Source organism: Hippopotamus amphibius, chromosome 16, assembly GCF_030028045.1.
Source record: "Hippopotamus amphibius kiboko isolate mHipAmp2 chromosome 16, mHipAmp2.hap2, whole genome shotgun sequence".
Classification (NCBI taxonomy): domain Eukaryota; kingdom Metazoa; phylum Chordata; class Mammalia; order Artiodactyla; family Hippopotamidae; genus Hippopotamus; species Hippopotamus amphibius.
In genome coordinates, this window is record NC_080201.1 from 34738719 (window position 1) to 34757636 (window position 18918).

Sequence of the window (18918 nt, forward strand, 5' to 3'; positions counted from 1 at the left end):
TAACCACTGTTAACAGTTCTCATGTATCTTTCACAGCCTTTTAATGCAGATAACAACATTTATTTCCATAAATTCATCTTACCTAATACACTCTGCTTCATACTTTGTTGGTGTTGTTTTAATTAAGGTCTTGAGAGGCCTTTACATATCATCACATAGGTTTGTTTTTTGTTTTGTTTTGTCTTGTTTTGTTTTGTTTTTAAGATTAGAATCCTTGAGTTACCGATGCGCTGGGTTTGTTGGATCTGGTATCCAGTACAAGGTTTAACAAATATTGTTAAAGGGAAGACAGAAGCTAGGGAAAGTGGGATAAAAGAGAGGAGTCAGGAAAGGAGGAAGGGTCATAAAAAGATAAGAAAAAGGAAGAAAGGAAGGAGGCAGCGAGGAAGAGGGAGGGAGGGAAGGACTCAAGGGAGGGAAGGAAAAGAGAGAGGTGGAGAGGAAGGGAGGGAGAGAGACGGAGCAGGAAGAGAGCTTCAGCGCGGCGGATCCCGCCCTGGCCCCGCCCCCGGGACGGACTCCGCCCCCGGGACGGACTCCGCCCCCGGGACGGACTCCGCCCCCGGGACGGACTCCGCCCCCGGGACGGACTCCGCCCCCGGGACGGACTCCGCCCCCGGGCCTCAGGCTGCAGCGCCACCTCCAGCCACCAGGGGCCGCCACGCGCAGCCGGCCGCTCTGTGCGCGCGCGGTAGGCCCTCTCTCCCGCTTCCGCGCCGGCCGCTCCCCGACCCGCGGCCGCTCTCGGGCTGCGGCTGGGTCTCGCGCGTTTGGGCGCGGCTGGGTCTATTCGTGAGAGGCCTCGCGCCGCCCGGCGCACGCCGTCCCCCTGCCTCGCGGCGCGGGGTCTCGTGGGCCCCGCTCCCGCCCTCCGCTCGCCTGGCCCGGACCGGAAGCGGCGCCGCACGGCCTGGGCCTGGCGCGGGGGGCGGGCACCGGGGCCCGGTCGGACATGGGCAAGAAGCACAAGAAGCACAAGTCGGACAAACACCTCTACGAGGGTGAGGAGCGGGCCGCGGTGGGGGCCGGCGAGCCCGCGGCGGCTCGGTGGGGTTTTCGTACCTTCCAGGCGACCCCTCGAGCGTCCGAGGTGGGCCGCACCTCCCGCGGGGAGGCCCGGACCCGCGAAGGGGGCGCGGCCTGCCTGAGCCGCGCAGCCCCCCAGGCGGGGGCGGCATTCGAACCCGAGACCCCCGGCCCGGGAGGGTCTCCCGTTGGGAGGTGTGAGGCGGTCCCGAGAGCCCTGGGAGCGTTCGGGGCGTCCACTTGGCGACTGTCCGTCATTCAACAGGTGCTTCGCGGGGCGCCCACTGCGCGCCCCGGGCCGCCTCGGCCTGTGCGCCGCCTCCTCTCCCCGCCTGGCGGTCACTGCGTCGTGGGTGCTGCCCGGCGAGGCCCTCCTCTGATCGAGGCCCTTTGCTTTCATTTAAGAGTATGTAGAGAAGCCCTTGAAGCTGGTCCTCAAAGTGGGGGGAAACGAAGTCACCGAGCTCTCCACGGGCAGCTCCGGGCACGACTCCAGCCTCTTCGAAGACAAAAACGATCATGACAAACACAAGGACAGAAAGCGGAAAAAGCGAAAGAAAGGAGAGAAGCAGGTTCCGGGGGAAGAAAAGGGGAGGAAACGGAGACGAGTCAAGGTAAAGGTCGTTGCGTTGCTTCAGCTTTGCAGGTGATACCACTGTCTGAGCGTTGCCGGCTCCCGCTGCCAACCTCGCTGTATTTTCTTTGTGTCTCCTGAGATGCTGCAACGCCTGTAAAATCGGACTTGTTCATGAATCGTCTACGAGTTTCAACAACTCTTTAATTGTACTTAGTTGTGCTCACACATTTGGCGAATGAGCAGCGAAGTGCCGATTTTGAGGAGCTGCTTCAAAGAGTGGTTTTTTCGTCTAGGAAAGGTAGAACTCATGCTCAAGAAAGCCTCGGTGTTCGAGGTTTGTGGAAAACAGCCATTTCAAAAGTAAATGGGATCTCTCGGGATTCAAGTTTTGTTCTGAAATAAATACCATAATGCCAAATACATAATGAACAACTTTCATATTTTAAAACAAATGAGTTTGTTTGAGTTTGAGTCTGTTGAAGAGATAATGTGATCAGAGACCTTTAAGGGATGTGACACCAGTAATAAAAATAAGCATTTTCTTAACCATTTGCAGTTAATAGAAAGAAAAAAAGAAAGTAGCTGCCATCTCTGTTTGTAAGCTGGGTAAAATAGTAATAATAATGAACTTGCCTTCCAAAGATGATCACATACATACCTGGAATTGGGCTAGACTTCTTCTGCACTTTCCAAATTTAACCTGTCACGAAGTGACTTATTGAATCAACTACTGAATCTTGAAGCTAGATTTGTGTAGGTTTAGTTTTATAATTTTTTATGTTTATATATACAACAGAAATGTTCTAGTCCGTGTGATTAAATGCATTGGTAAATCACTAAATCTTAGAGATTCTCTTTTTGGAGTTTCTTAATTATATGCCTTTCTGCCCCAGTGTTTATTGCCTTTGTTTAGACTGTGACAGTGTATAAAACTATTTTTTTTTCCTAAATTACAAAAGCCATATATGCATATGATTTTTTAAAAGAAATTCAAGTAATACACAAGTGAACAAAATGGAGGGGAAGAAAGTTTTCCTCACTCAGGTACCTCATTTAGTCTTCCTCTCCAAGGGTAGCCAGTTTGTTTTTTGTTCATTTGTTTTAATTATTTATTATTAGGAGTAAGGCAATTCATGAGTAGGTTTGACATAAATATACTACCATGTGTAAAATAGATAGCTAGTGGGAATCTGTGGTATAGCACAGAGAGCTCAGCTCTGTGCTGTGTGACCTAGATGGGTGGGATTGGGGGTGGCAGGGAGAGGTCCAAGAGGGAGGGGATGTATGTATAAAGATAGCTGATTCACTTCGTTGTACAGCAGAAACTAACACAACATTGTAAAGCAATTATACTCCAATTAAAAAAATAAAATTAACTCAACAGTACTACAAGGCTTTTAATATAAAAGCAACCTTCTGCTCCATCCTCAAGTTTTACTTCCCAAACTTTTTTTTTCTTTGGATATTTATCTCCATTTCTAAATGTAGGTTTATATTGCTATTTACTGGTTTATATGTACATCTTTTACCGACATCATGTTACAGAAGATAAGAATTTAAATTAGCATCCTTATACTGCTCCACGCCCCCAATTTCTCTTCCTGCATTCTACCAGTGTAGATATATGTCATTTCTTGATTAAATCAATATTCAGTGTTTATTTCTATTGTTGTTCACTGGAGACAGATGTTATATACAAATACAGATCTGATCTTGACCAGTTGGTTAATTGCTTTCATTTGTTTGGTTATCGTGTACTGATTCTTCCCAAACTCTAGCAGATTTTTAAAAGCCATCTGATTTCTGTTTTTCACATGGTCAAATACTTCCCCCTCTTTTTTTTTCTTTAAGAACTTTTATTGAGATACAATTGACATACAACAAACTGCATATACTTCAAGTGTACAATTTGATGGTTTTTTTCTTAGTAGTAGTGTATATATGGCAATCCCAATCTCCCAATCATCCACCCACCACCCACTTTCCCTACTTGGTGTCCATATGTTCGTCTTCTACATCTGTGTCTCTGTTTCTGCCTTGCAAACCTGTTGGTTTTTACCATTTTTCTATATTCTGCATATATGAAACACTTCCCCTTTTTTTGAAACATTCATCTTGTAGCCCTCTGTCCTCTCCTGCTCTACATTGGATTAGTTGTTCTCTAGGCCTCATGGGACTCTTTTTTGCCAGCTTTCTAGATCCCATATCTTCCTCTTGATTTACTCCTTTGTTCTGGTGGAGTCTTAACTCTGTGAACTTCCTAAGAAAGCATTCATAGGAGGTAGATTTTTATAAGCTCTTACATGTTTGAAAGTCTTTATTTTACTCTCATGTACTTTTCTCACATAGATTGATGGTTTGACTCAGCGTGGAACTCCAAGTTGGAAATTAGTTTCTTCCAGAATTTTGAAAGCATTGCTTGTTGTTTTCTGACTTCCAGATTTGCTGTTGAGAAGTCTGTTGCATTCTGCTTCTTAGTCCTTTGTACATAACCAGTATATGCTTTCTCAAAACTTTTAGAATCTTCCCCTTTATCTTCAGTGCTCTGTTGCACAATGAATATGCTTGCCTTCACTTTTGAGATGTTTGCTTGAAGTTTTTCTGTGGTAGTTTCCTTCCCTCCATTCTCTCTCTTCTTTCTTTCTAGAACCCCTGCCATTTAGATGTTGGACTTCTGGACTGATTCTCTAATTTTCTTATGTTTTTTCTCCTCCTTTTCCTCTTTATTTTTTGTGTTCTTCCTTCAAAGAGAGTTCCTAAACTTTGTTTCTGGCTCTGCGCTTGAATTTTATTTCATATCTTATATTTTGAATTTCCAAGAACTTTTTCGTGTTCTCTAATTGTCCTTGTTTTAATAGCATGCTGTTCTTCTTTTAACATACAGTATCTTTTATTTCTCTGAAATATTAATTGATGGGTTTTTTTGATATTTTTCTTTTAAGTTTTCTTTTACTCCTGCGTTGTCTCTATTTCCCTTCAAGTTCTTCGGTTTATTTATTTGGTCTCCTCCTTTTGAGTTAAAAGCACCATTTAGTTATCTGTTGAGCCTTTGTAATCTATTTGTATTTAAATGTGAAGCACAAAAAGGCTGATTATATGCTTTGTGCCCAGACAGAATCAGCTGATGGCCTTCACTGTGGGCATCACTGAACAGAGACCGCCAAAGTTGTGCACTTTTCCAGATTTCTGGGGTTAGAACTTTTCTCACAGTTGTCTCCCTCCTTGCATGCAGGAGGTATCTTGCTTTCTCTGATCTGCAGACTCCTCCACTTGCCTTTCCTCTCCCAAGTGTGTTGACATCTTTCATCCACTGTCATCTCTTCTGTACTCTTTGTTCCCGCCATCATTGCATTTAACTGGAAGTTGAGGTAACCCCTTTTAACTGCTTCTGGTCTCAGTTCTGGCAGTTACTGCCGTTATGCCAGCTAACATATTCATACTCTTCATTTCTTGGTTTATCAATTATCTCATCTTCTTATTAACTACATTGTATTTGGTTTTATTGCTGTGCCATATTTTATGTAACTTCTAAATGTTACAGATAATGCTGCATTGAACCTCATTGGTGACATCTCTTTGCATACTTTTATAAGGATATCTTCAAGATAGGTTCCTGGAAGTCCCCTCCTCTGCCCCTTTCTTGATTGTGGTTCTAAATATCATTAGCCACTTATGTGTTTTTCATTGCAAATTAAGATGCTTTTTAAGATGCAATTAAGATGTTTCATCTGGACATAACACCCTGCAAAGTAGGGCAGGTAGGTGGATGATTTCCATTGTACAGAAGGTAAAGTGGAAACTCAAAGAAGTGAAGTAAATTTGCCCAAGGTCCCATTTCCCCAGGACTCAGGGCCAGGGACTATGGGACATTTCTGGGGTGTCATTGATTCTGTAGAGGGTGTTTGGGTTATCCCTTTTTTTCCAGGCTGGACTGGGGAGGGGAAAGGAGGGTTCTTTTGCTAGGGAGACTTCAGAAGGACACTTTTCTCTGAGCTGTACTCTGGATCTCCAGGGAGTTTTAGGAACAGCAGTTACCTCTGGTGTTTTCTTGGGGAAAGTCAGCTGTGTGACACCTGTGGGCCTGAAAGGGCCTAGAGTATGTGTGTTTCTGAGGGACTGGTAACTCTTCTGTCAGTTCCATGTAGCAGGAAGGAGGAAGGGCATAAGAAAAAGATAAAACATGCCCTTTCCCTTTTAAAATGTTTTTCTAAAAGGCATTCATTACTTCTGCTTATATTTCACTAGCCAGAACTTAATCACTTATCCACTCTCTCTGCTAGGGAGGCTGGGAAATGTCTTTTAGTTGGGGGAAGGGGTTGGAGCATTATATCCTAATGAAAATCAGGAATCTTTTACTTAGGAAAATAAGGAGAAGATAGAGTTTTGGGGAAGCACAGATGCTTACAACACAAAACCCTATAATTTTTCAAAGATGTCTTAAGTAATATTCTTCTTTTGAGTAGGAAGGCTCTGCTTGTATTAGTTTAAAATGCCCCAACAGATAGGATCAATAGTGTTTCTCCCTGTAGAGCAGTGGTATTTAATACCAACCACAGCATTAAGAGCACAACATGCTTTAGTTTTGGGTTTTGTTTTGTTTCGTTTAAGATTTTTTTGATATGGACCATTTTTTAAAGTCTTTATTGAATCTGTTACAGTATTGCTTCTGTTTTACGTTTCGGTTTTTCGGGCAGGGGGCACATGGGATCTTAGCTCCCAGGCAAGGGATGGAACCCGCACCCGCTGCATTGGAAGGCGAGTCTTAACCACTGAACTGCCAGGGAAGTCCCCATGCTTTAGTTTTCATCAGGCCATAATCTACACATCACCCCTATGAAAGTGTGTTGGCCTTTTTTTCCCTTTAAACATTTGAATGCCAAGCAGTTGGCAAAGAATTTGCCTGCTGGTCTTTAGAAACCAGAGTATAGTGATGTTACACTACAGTCAACATGGGATCAGCTATATGTTCTGAGCTATTGCTGTAGCTCAGAATATATAGTTAATCATACAATTAAACATAAAGGATCATGTGTATAAAGCTATGAGTATTATACTTTATGGGCTACTTCAGGTATTTTCAAAGGTAATCTGACAACCCACTTTTCGTTTATATGCTGGCTTGAGAAGCTGATTCCTGAACAGAATACAGCATTACTGTGGAGGTAAGGAAGCTTGCGTACCCAGTAGAGAATTAAGAACAGTAGCATGAAAGTGGGCAAATGTGAGGGTGTGTATAAGAGACATAAAGCAGTTCTCTTTTTTAAGCACAGAATACATGAAGAGGAGTATAAGATCTGAAAGGCAATTGAGATGTTAGAGTAGGGAGTTTGAATTTGAGTATGTAAGCAGTAGAGAGTCAAAAACTTCCTGAGTGGAAGAATGGTAAAAAGTTGAGCCTTAGTAGTGGTAATCTGTTAACAGTATCTAGCAGATACTGAAGAGGGTAGAGCCTGGGTGTAAGGAGACCTACTTAGAAGGCTTTTCACTGAAGTAGCTCAGATGAGAGGTCTAAATTCTTTTTTTGAAACTCAAACCTGTTCTTCAGAAAAGCATAATCCTAACTTGAATTCTGTCTTAACAGCTTTGCAAGTCAATTTCAGGTTTAGATGCTCAAAGAAGTTAAGTCTGGTCCTGCTGCTAGGGATGTTATCAGAATAAATCAGGTGTTTTTCTTTAATTTTTTAAAATCATGAGCATTAACACATGTAGGATATTATTATTCACAATGCTAGAGTTAAGTAAAATTTTGTTTTAATTTTTTATTGATGTAACATTAGTTTATAACATTTTATCAGTTTCATGTGTACAGCATTATATTTGTACTTTTGTATACACTACAGCATGCTCACCACCAAAAATTTAGTTTCCGTCCACCATACAGTTGATTCCTTTTGCCCATTTCATCCTCCCCCACCTTCCCCTGTAGTAACCACTGCTCTGTACTTTGTATCTATGTGTTTGGGTCTTTTTGGTCTGGTTTGTTCATTTATTTTGTTTTCTTGTTTGTTTTTTATATTCCACATATGAGTGGAATCATAACAATATTTGTCTTTCTCTGTCTGACTTATTTCACTTAGCATAATACCCTCAAGTTCCACCCACGTTGTTGCAAATGGCAAGGTTTCATCTTTTTTATGGCTCAGTAATGCTTCGTGTGTATGTGCATGTGTGTGTGTGTACACACATCTTTTTTTTCCACTCATCCATTGATAGGCACTCATATTGTTTCTCTATCTTGGCTGTTATAACTAATGCTGCCGTGAACATAGGAGTGCATATATCTTTTCAAATTAATGTAAGTAAAACTTTAAAATTTTTTATTTATTTACTTTTTTGGCCGCACCACGCGGCATGTGGGATGTGGAATCTTAATTCCCTGACCAAGGATCGCACCCACACCCCCTACAGTGGAAGTGCAGAGTCTTCACCACTGGGTGCTAGGAAAGTCCCAATGTAAGTAAAACTTTTAATGAAAATTTAAAACTTATTCATATACAGTAAATTCCCGTTTTTATTAAAGCACTATACTAGGTCCCAAGGGACACACATACTCATAAAAACTAACATTTGAGTGTTTACCGCTAGGTATTGTTCTGAGTTCTCTATATTTACTATTTTAATACTTAATAGCTTTATGGGGTAGGTACTATTAGTATCTAATTTTATTGCTGAGTTAACTGTAATGTAGCATATAGCTAGAGGAGAAATGAATGACTGTAATTGTTGAGCAAAGTGGGAATTCTGTCAAAACACAATTCATTGACTTCTTTTCTGTGAGTCTGCCACACCCAGGATCTCAGGGCTGCTGTGGCTTATTTGGGTTGGTAGAAAATCCTCCCCCCTTTTTCCCACTCTGCTGTTCCCTCCTGAGGTGGTCCTCTTAATCACAGATCTTCCCAGAGAAGAAAGGACCCTGACTAAGGTCATAAGAGTAGTGTTGGTCCTCTGATAGAAGGATTATTTATTTGTTTATTGATTCAGCAAATATCTACCAGAAACCTATGATGTACTAGACTCAAATGATAAATAAGATACAGTTCCTACTCTACAGGAGCTCAGAGTTAGGCCAGGGAATCAGCCATAATAGGATAAACTTCATGGCCTGGTGAATTATAACAGAGGTATGAATTAAGTGTTCTGGGAGACCAGAGGAAAGTGTTTCTCATTCTGCCTTGGGGAACTAGGTGAAAGCATCACAGAGGTAAGAGCTCAACTGTGGCAGATGCTATTTTCAACCTAGAGCCAAAGACGAGGTGTAGCTTCAAAGTAATAAAACTGATTTTTTTCAATTGAATTCTAAAATCAGTTGTTAAAGCAAAGTTCTGAAATTGTTTTGCACACTGGCAGCATTATTTGAATATAGACATAGATGTGTGTATATTTATATCTCCTACAAAAGTCGCCAGTCTGAAGGATAGAACTAGAACCTAGAACTTCAGCTGTTAATTCTCATGCTTTCATGCTCCTGTTTCATGCTGTCTCTTGTGATTGATTAATTCTACAAATGTCATGTATTAGGTATTATTGAGCTTGGGGGTATAGAGCTGAGTAAAACTTGGGCCTTTGCCCACCAGGAACTCCAGAAAGAGACAAATGTGTCTATAACTTACTGCAATGAGTGTTATAATATTAATAATATGAGCAAAGATTTACTTCAGAAGTGTTACAGATTAATAAAATAACTTGCCATTGAGTCAGGGATAAATTAGAATCCACTCTGAAATAAGTGCAATATGTTTGTAGTTATGGAAATAGCTGCTGTTTCTCTCTTCTGCCTAAGACCTTCATACACACAAATTCTGTTGCCATCCCCAACCTGGCTAAATTCTCTCTCCTTCAGATCTCAACTCAGATATTACTTCCTTGTAGAAGCCTTCCCACACTTCTCCAGTCTAAATTAGATTCACCCAGCAGTTATTCTATCCTTGAAATCTGTTTAGGTTTTTTTTTTACTAAGTTGTTTAATGTCTGTGTCTTTTTATACTCTCGGCTTCGTAAGGGCAGGGCTGTGTTTGTTTATTCACCAGGATGTATTGAGACAGTAGAACTTCATTTATTTATTGAATGCATGAATGAATGAGTATTCACCATGTGCCAGGTAGGCCCTGCGCTAAAAATTCACATCACTATCTTATTTAATCCTCCAGACAATCTTCTGAGGTATGTACTGTTGTGTCTATTTTAAGGATGAGGAAATTAGTCCCCCCCGCCCCCCCAAAAAATTATGTATTTAAGCCATGATCTCATAGCTAATGAGTGACAAAGACAAAATTTGAACCCATTTTATGAACTGTAGTTAAATGGCTTTAGTGTTTTTGTGTAGTTTTCTCTGTGTGATTAGCAAACTAAACTGCTGTTAACCAGAACTGTGTGAACTTATGGTTTTACATATCTGTTACTTTTAGTAAGTGACTTTAACAATAGAATTTATAGTATTTTGGAATCAGCACGAGAAAATTGGAAAGTAGGAATCAGAATGTTAGGTGGAGAGAGAACTGTAGAGATCAAAGCCTCTCGTTTTACAGGTGAAACTGAGACTAAAACAGTGGAATAACTTATTCGGGTTTACATTCTAGTAAATTAGAAGCTAGATCTCCTAATTTCTAGTCTGGCAATAACATGTTACAATATCTCCTTTCACTTTAGGGTAGTTTCCAAGTATGTGTTTTTTATATTCTTTTTCTCTTTTGGACTCTAGCCCAGAAAGCTATGTTTTCTTGCCATACCAAATAGTAAAGTGGTTACTGTAGATCAGGCTAACTAGATAAAGTTACCAGGTAGGGGTAGTTCAGAGACATTGTACCTTCCTTTGGTACTTTTTCAACTTTTCTGTTTCATGATCATTTTACCATCTTATAAACTCTGTAAGGTAAATAAAAATCAACAGTTGAATCTCTGCCTTGCAGGTGATAAGAGGCCTAGTGAGAGTAAATGAGTTCCTGAGAAGGTCACAGTGTGTTAAGGATGAAGCTAGAGCAAGAACAAGAACTTGAGCCACTAGACCATGTCTCAGCAAACTAGAGCCAACACCACCTGATTTTATAAGTCAAGTTTTATTAGAACACAGCCATGCCCATTCATTAACATATTATCTGTGGCTGCTTTCTAGCTATACCGGCAAAGGTTGGTAGTTGTGACAGACATTATGGACCACAAAGCCTAAATATATGCTACCTGGCCATGTACCAACAAAAAAGTTTGCCAGCCCCTACTCTAGACTTCCTGCACCACGGCCTTAGTTCTTTCTACCTAGGAGAGCGCTTATTGCTTTTCAAGCTGTCCTCTATCCACAATTTGCATTTAATAGGAAGAGGTCTTGTCTCTGAGGGTCTTTTTCCATTAAAGAGACATCCTAAACCTGTCAACCTGCAAAATATTCATGCCAGTTTTTCTGGGGAAAAGATACAAAACTTTCCTGAGTCAAAAATTGCTGTTCCAAAATACATCATGAGGCCATAAAAAACAGGCAGCAATCAACTTAAAGGAAACTGACACCAAGTGTGCACTGAGTACAGTTTATAACGTTGTTCTCTGGAGCTTCCACCAATCATGTATTCTGTATTAGATGCTTTGGACTCTGAGAATGGACTATGAAGCTCTGTATCAGTGATACTCAGAGTGTGGTTCCCGCACCAGCAACACTCACATAGCCTGGAAACTTGTTAGTAATGCAGATTCACAGGCTTTAGACCTACTGGATCGGTAACTTTGGGGACAGGGCCTAGTCATTGGTGTTTTAACAAGACCTTCAGGTGATTCTGATGCGCATTGAAGCTTGAGAACCATAATGAGACCTCAGAATTTGCATTTCTAGTGATTTCCCAAATAATGCTGGTGTTGCTGGTCTGGGAACCACACTTTAAGAACCACTGCTCTAGATACTAGAACAATATTTAGGACACAGGCCAAGAAAATAAGATTCTATTGAGAGCGTGAGCATAAGAGAGACATTTTTGGACAATTTTACTATAAAATTTAATGTTTAAAATGCAAAAAACAATTAAAAAAAAACTACCACCTAGATACCAACCATTTGGCTTTAACAAATCATAACATTTTGCCTTTTGCTCGTTTTTTTTGGTTTTGGTGTTTTCTTTTTTAAGAAATTAGAGGACAGAAGAAGATGAAGCTTTCCGTGTACCCTCCCAGAATCCATTCCTCTTCCTCATTCCCTAGAGAGAACCATGAATTTGGTGTGCATCTCATGCAAACCTGTTTTTATAATTTTACTGCTTCTGCATACATGTGTAAAATACACATATATTTTCAAAACTTATGTAACTGATATTGTAATAATTCTCAACTTTTTCCTCCAGAAATTATGTTTCTGAATACAATACATGCAGATACAGTGTAACTTTAGCCCGTTAATTTTACCTGCTATGTAAGTATGCCATAATTTATTAATCCATTTTCCTTTTAGTAGGTTGTTCCTAATTTTTTACTATTTCACAGAGTGCTGCAATAAATATTCTTGTACATGTCTTTATGTACACTTGTAAAAGGAAGTTTCTCTAGGTCAGCAGTCCCCAACCTTTTTGACACCAGGGACCGGTTTTGTGGAAGGCAGTTTTTCCACGGATCGGGGAGGGGGATGGTTCAGGCAGTAATGCTAGCGATGGGGAGCGGCAGATGAATTCACTCACTAGCTCTTCACTCTCTGGCCCACTGCTCAACTCCTGCTGTGCGGTCTGGTTCCTAACAGGCCGCAGACCAGTAATGGGTTTAGGGACCCCTGCTCTAGGGTATATGCCCAGGAGTAGAATAGCTGAGAAGTAGGGCAAAGGTAGCTTCAGCTTCACTAGGGTTGTTTTCCTAATGGCTGTACCTATTTACCCACCCATCTGCAAGCCATGAGAGCCCCATTTCTCCGCATTTTCATCAAAACTTGACATTTTTAGACATTTTAATTTTTGCCAATCATAGAAGTGTGAAGTGCTTTCCAGTTTTTAAATTCATAATTCCCAGAGTTCCAAGGAGCTTGAAGCTAGTTTTCATGTTTCTTAACATTTCTGGGTTTTTTTTTTTCTGGAAACTACCTGTGATCTCCTTTACCCATTTCTGTTGGGTTCTTTGCCTTTTTACATGAATTTGTAGATGCTCTTTATGTAATCTTTGCTAATACTTTATTTGTGTTTCTCAGTCAACAGCTATCTTTTAGCTTTATAGATACAAAAATCTTTCCCTACTCTTGAGTCATAAAGATTCTTTTACGGGGCTTCCTAGGTGGCACAGTGGTTAAGAATCCGCCTGCCAATGCAGAGGACACAGGTTCGATCCCTGCTCCAGGAAGATCCCACATGCCGTGGAGCAACTGAGCCCGTGCGCCAAAAAAAAAAAAAAAAGATTCTTATACTTTATCTCAAGTTTTAAAATTGTCTTTAATCTATCTAAATTTACTTTTGCATGTGGTACGAGGTAGAGATCTAATTTCACATTCTTTATGTAGGTAACCAGTTGTCCCAGCACTACCCTTTTGTCAGTGACTTATAATGCCACTCTGTGATATATCAGGACTTTTCTATGTGCATGGATCTGTTTCTGGGCTCTGTGATATGTTCTGTAGGTCTGTTTGTCTGCCCTGTGTCAGACCCACATTGTCTGAATTATCACTTTATACAAATATTTAATATCTGATAAGACATTTTATTGTGACCTTTTTCAGAACTGTTCTGATTATTCTTGATGAATAACTCTTCAAGATAAATTATGCAATTGGCTTGTCAAATTTCATGAAAAATCCTGTCTTACAGTTTTGATAGACATTACATTTTATTTATAGATTACTTTGGAGCAAATTGACTATCTTTCAGTTCATGAACATGGTATATCTCCTTTATTCAGGTCTTCCACAATGGCCTTTCAATAATGTTTCGTAATTTTTCATCTTTTGTTAGATTTACTCCTAGGTATATTATCTTGCTTTTGTGAATAGTATTATTTTTCTAATTGTTTATTTCTAGCATATAGAAGCACTTTTTTTCCCCTTTATGAGTATATTCTCTCATTTTCCAGTAGATGGCAGTAAAATACATTAAGATTTCATTATTAATAATCTTTTCAGTGGTGTCTTATTTTTTTTCCACTGAAATGAAAATGATTTGTTTTAAAGGTATCGACTCTGAAGTATTTCTAAATTGTCTCCCTTTGTTCCATTTAGGAGGATAAAAAGAAGCGAGATCGGGACCGTGTGGACAATGAGGCAGAAAAAGACCTCCAGTGTCAGGCCCCTGTAGGATTAGACTTGCCTCCTGAGAAGCCTCTTGCAAGCTCTTTAGCCAAACAAGAAGGTTGGAATAACTCTGAATTAACTGCCCTGAATGAGGAGGCTGAAATTATTTTAAGGATGATAGCCAGGGAAAGTGACTGAGTTTTTAGCTTTTAAATTAAAGTTTAAAAGCTGTTAATTTTTTTTTTAAGCTTTCTTTATATCACTGCTTAAGAGCTTTAAATTAGCTTCAGTTTTGAACTTGATATTCTTGTACTTCAACTTATTTGAAAGATAAATGGGATTTCTATATGACATATTTAATGATGAGTATAAATTATATATAGGAAGAAAATAAGCTAAACAGTACTCTCTAGAATCTTCCTTTTTAAAACATGCTTTTCCTTTCTTCTTTGCTTTAGAAGTGGAACAGACACCCCTGCAAGAAGCTTTGAATCAACTGATGAGACAACTGCAGAGGTGAATGTTTTGTCCAACATTTTTATAACATGGAAATTGAAATGGGAAATACAGGATCCAAACCACGTCTTTTTATTACTGTTATTATTTAAAGTCACATTTTGTGGCCTATATCCAGATGTACTTGATTTTAAAGTGGATGATAAATATTTTGCCTGGCAATAGAAGTACTCTAAGAGGCTGACTTTTAGATGTTCTCATTTGGTTTGTTTTAACTGGCAGCTTGAAGAGTGTTACATAATACTCTTAATGGCAAATTTCTGCTTAATCTAAAGTAAGTTCTGATGTTAAAGCTTTAAACCAGGATTAAACGATATAGATATTTCCATTTGCTAATAGATGAAAACACCTTCTGTGTGCTTGTGTAGTGCTTATCACTGCTGTGAATATTCAGCAATTACCAAGTCTGGGAGAAAAAACAAAATACCATAAATAAGATTTGTGACCCTCTCTTAAATGCAGAAATTTGTTCTAAAAATTACAATATCTTGTTAAAACCAATGTCAAGCTCTTAAAAAGGAAAAGAATAACTTGATCTTTATTAAAATATTTATTTTGATACCTCAGTTTACTCAGAATTTGATTTTTTAGCTCAAATACATTTATATTATTGGCAGAGGACTCATGGGTATAGGGCATGCATTTTAACAATGAGTTTTCTTCTCACCATGTTGGACTTACGTGTCAACCCCAGAACATATCATAAATAATTTTTTAAGATAATGCCTCTAGTGTTGTCTGTATTCAACACCTATTCGGCTTTGCAGTGAAAATCAGAAATTACTGGTGTTACAGAACAGTTGAGAAATTTACATCTCAAGCCTTTACACTTGAATAAATTATTCATTACTTGTCCCAAGTGAGTGACCAGGTAAGTATTAAGCATTCCAACTCAATTAGAATATATGACTATAAAGCATTTTTGGCTAGTTTTTAATTTTGTTTCTTGCAGTGTAAGACCAGAATATAGGGTAACGACATCTCCTTAAAAGAAATCTCTCTTAGTCTAAGGATGTTCACATTGCTCAGAATATTTTGGGAATTAGAACCCAGAACCACATTTTTTTTAATAGCCTTAGTGATTCTTCATCCTTGAGGCTCAGCACAAATGCTGGTAAACAGTATAATATTTCAAGTTTAGTAATAGTAATAGCATTTTTGGTCAAACCAAGTGGGACTCTATATTAAAATGACCAGTTTTAGGGGATGTAGATAATTTACTCTGCACAGGTCCTCCAGAGACGCTTCTTGGTGTTATTCACAGTAACTTTCATGGAGAGTATGCGTGTGGATGTGTAAGTTCCAGACTGGACATTTTTGCTTGTTCTTGGTATTTTTTAGTCTCACTGCTTAGGCATCCTGTTGGGAAGAACAAAGGCAGGTTCACACACACCTGAATTCAGATTCCTGCTCTGTATTTTATCAGCTTTATGATCTAGAACAAATCATTTGACCTTTGAGCCTCAGTACCCTCATCTCTAAGTGAGGATACCACCTCCTTGATGGCTTTTGTGAGGATTAGATATAAAATACCTCAATTCTCTGGCATGTGGTAAATACATTCTTTAAATTGCTGCTATTATTATTTTTTAAACTATTTTTATTGCTTTGATTATTTAGAGTAAGAAAGGTTCGATATGCCAGATTTCCAGAGGAAAATAACAGTATTATAGAGCAGTGGTTCACAACCCTGTCTATCCTGGAAGTTCCAAAATTCAACCCCAGAAAAAACAGTGCCTGGACCACCCTCCTTCCCCCAAGAGATTCTCATGTAGTGGGTCTAGGGTAAGCCTCCCACCCCCACTGGAATTTTTTTTAAAGCTCCTCTAATACTTCTCGTGCACAGCCAGAGTTAAGAACCTATGATAGAAAGCACTGGGTCTCAACTTTGGGGGTATTATGAGGACCTTTTTAAGGTCATTTTGTTGAGCACGCCCCTACATGCGCAGTAGAAGTCGTATCCATTGAATTAAGAAAATATATATAGTTGTCCCTTGGTATCCACAGGGGATTGATTCCAGCAGCCCCCGTGGATACCAGAATGCAAGGATGCTCGAGGCCCTTATATGAAATGGCAACAGTCCAGTGAATGCAGTCAGCCCTCCATATCCACATTTGGGAAACCCACAGATACAGAGAGTCAGCTGTACTCATGAGGTTGCAGCAGCTCTGTGGCCCACCAAGAGGCCAAGCCTAATTAGAAACCAACATGGAAGGTTGCAGGTGTGCATTCATAGTTATTATTTCTGCTTTTTCCTCTATGGTTGATAAAAATGCATATTACTAATCTCCCAGAGTGCAAGACATTGGTTAGTTCATCTAGATTTCTTATTTTGTTCCATCTTTCCCTATGTTAGAGATGCTGTGGATTAATTAAGCTGCATATTTTAAAAGATTCTCTGTCTTAAGGATACAGTTTGTATGTAGAACATCTTAACCTTGTTATATAGTTATTAGTCGTTAAAATCGTTACTTCAGTTTTCAGTGAAAAACACATTAGCCTTTTACAAATTCTAAATCTGAAGGGTTTCCTCTAACTTATGCTTCTTGACCAGTAGATTTGTTTGTAGTGAAAATAAAATTGCCTTTTTCTTGTCTTCACAGAAAAGACCCAAGTGCTTTCTTTTCATTTCCTGTGACTGATTTTATTGCTCCCGGCTATTCCATGATCATTAAACACCCAATGGATTTTAGTACCATGAAAGAAAAGATCAAGAACAATGATTACCAGTCCATAGAAGAACTAAAGGTAAGGCTAGTTACTTATGTTGTGTTGGAGGAATGACTGAGCTGTGCTACAAAGTAACATCTCTTCAACTGAGAGTCAAACTTTTGGATCCTACATATACAAAATCTTGGCGGAAATCTGCATGTCTGATGTTCAGAATTTTTCTCAAGTTTATTACCTAAAATCTGTATTTTTTTGTCTTAGAAAACATTTTTAACCTTGGTGATAGGAAACCAGACAAAATAAGCCATCTGCTATCTTATATTATTTTGTGGATTTTGGTAAAATTTTGAATTTCATGTGTTCTATAAAATATTTTCTCAACCTTTAAAATGAAAAGATGTTTGATTTTTAATTTCACATCATACAGGTAAAATTTATATATCTTTTTAATTGAAGTATAGCTGATGTACAATATTGTATGAGTTTCAGGTGTACAGCAAAGTGATTCAATTATATATATTTTTTTCAGATTATTTTCCATTATAGGTTATTACAAGATATTGAATGAAGTCAGTATTTTAATGGAAGGTGATTTAGAGTAGTTTCTTTTTCTATTTGTAGACATCTTCTAAAATAGAGAATAAATTGGCTTGTCCAGGAATACTAAGCAAGTTTAATTACATTTCCTAGTTTAATGAAAGTCTTGCCCCCTGAGTTCACTTCAGCTATACTTGTTTAGCGCATTTTCTTCAACTTTGAGAAGAAAGAAATTTAAAAATTACAAAGAACCTACAAGCTACCAAGATGATACATTTGCCTAATATTATAGTTGAAGTTTTTTCCATCTTTAAATAGCCTCAATACATATGTTGGTTTCCAAGTTATACTTTTCATTTTAATCATCCTAAGAAAAGGAACTGTGTGTTTTCTTTTTTAATTTGCTTTGTACCAAATCATCACAAATGTAACTGGTTTAGATAATATCTGTTCTCTTTGTTTTTTCTCAGTGAACATTGTAGTGTTCACCTGACCTAGGGGCTAGACCCTAATCAGTTACAAAAGGAAAAATAAGACAGTAAACATTTTCTCTTTTTTTTTATCCACGCTGATCAGTTGAAATGTATGAATAACACTAGCATTTAGACCTATCTTTACTATCAACTTGAATGTATAATATTTACAGATAATATTTCACTCTGAAAAACCTGAATCATATTCTTCTGTATTCAGAGAAATGGAAACTTTTCTCAGCTTTTCATCTGGTGAAAATTAGGCTAGAACTGTTTATTTCAGGATATTTCTGAACTTATTATTGCTTAATGGAAAATTTTTCAGTTTTTTTTTCCTTTTTGTGAATATTTTTCCTTTGATCGTTCCCTTATGATGACAGGAAGGAGTAGAAGTATGCCCCTTAAGTGTTTTTGAGCAAATGGTTAAGATTTATCATAACTGAAATGAAAAAGTATTTTTAACTTTTTGGAGTTTTCTACATTACCTCAGTTTTTCCTCAGGAAAATTCAATAGCCCAATGTAATGTTTATTAGCTTATCTAGCTTATTAGGCTGTTCAAGGTGTTTTGTTTATTATTACATGAAGAGTATGCAGAAAGGTCATTCAGCTTTATGAATGACAAAGTGCCATTACACAAAAGTCCATTAAAACTTAGCGCATGACAGTTAAGATTCATGGAATCTACAAATTGCCTTAACAGATCAGACCTGTGATCAGTAGAATAATCCAGTACTCTCTTGCCAGTTATAGGCCCAGTGGTCATTTAGTGTAATAGTCATCTAGTGTCTCCCCTCATTTGCCTCTCCTTCCCCCAAATATATATTTAATAATTCTTAATGGAATGGAAGCTTTTCAGAATATCTGTAACAAGGGTTCTTAACCTGGGGTCCTTTGGGTAGCCATGGATGAGCCTTTAGGGGGGACCAGGAACCTTGTAAAATTACA

At 38.8% G+C, this 18918-nt stretch overlaps 1 protein-coding gene across 3 annotated transcripts in view; it reads left to right on the top strand.

Annotated features, from left to right (window-relative positions):
* The first annotated feature begins 705 nt into the window (after window positions 1-705).
* The window catches only part of BRD7 (bromodomain containing 7), a 36895-nt gene continuing 18682 nt past the window's right edge, over window positions 706-18918 (top strand). For all 3 annotated transcript variants that reach the window (XR_009049770.1, XM_057713064.1, XM_057713065.1), the window contains exons 1-5: window positions 706-1001; window positions 1432-1640; window positions 13764-13893; window positions 14234-14291; window positions 16896-17040. Coding sequence is in view for 2 of the 3 variants with exons in the window: in XM_057713064.1 (XP_057569047.1) it covers window positions 953-1001; window positions 1432-1640; window positions 13764-13893; window positions 14234-14291; window positions 16896-17040 (591 nt within the window). In the remaining variant the exon portion in view is untranslated. The remainder of the gene's footprint in view (window positions 1002-1431; window positions 1641-13763; window positions 13894-14233; window positions 14292-16895; window positions 17041-18918) is intronic.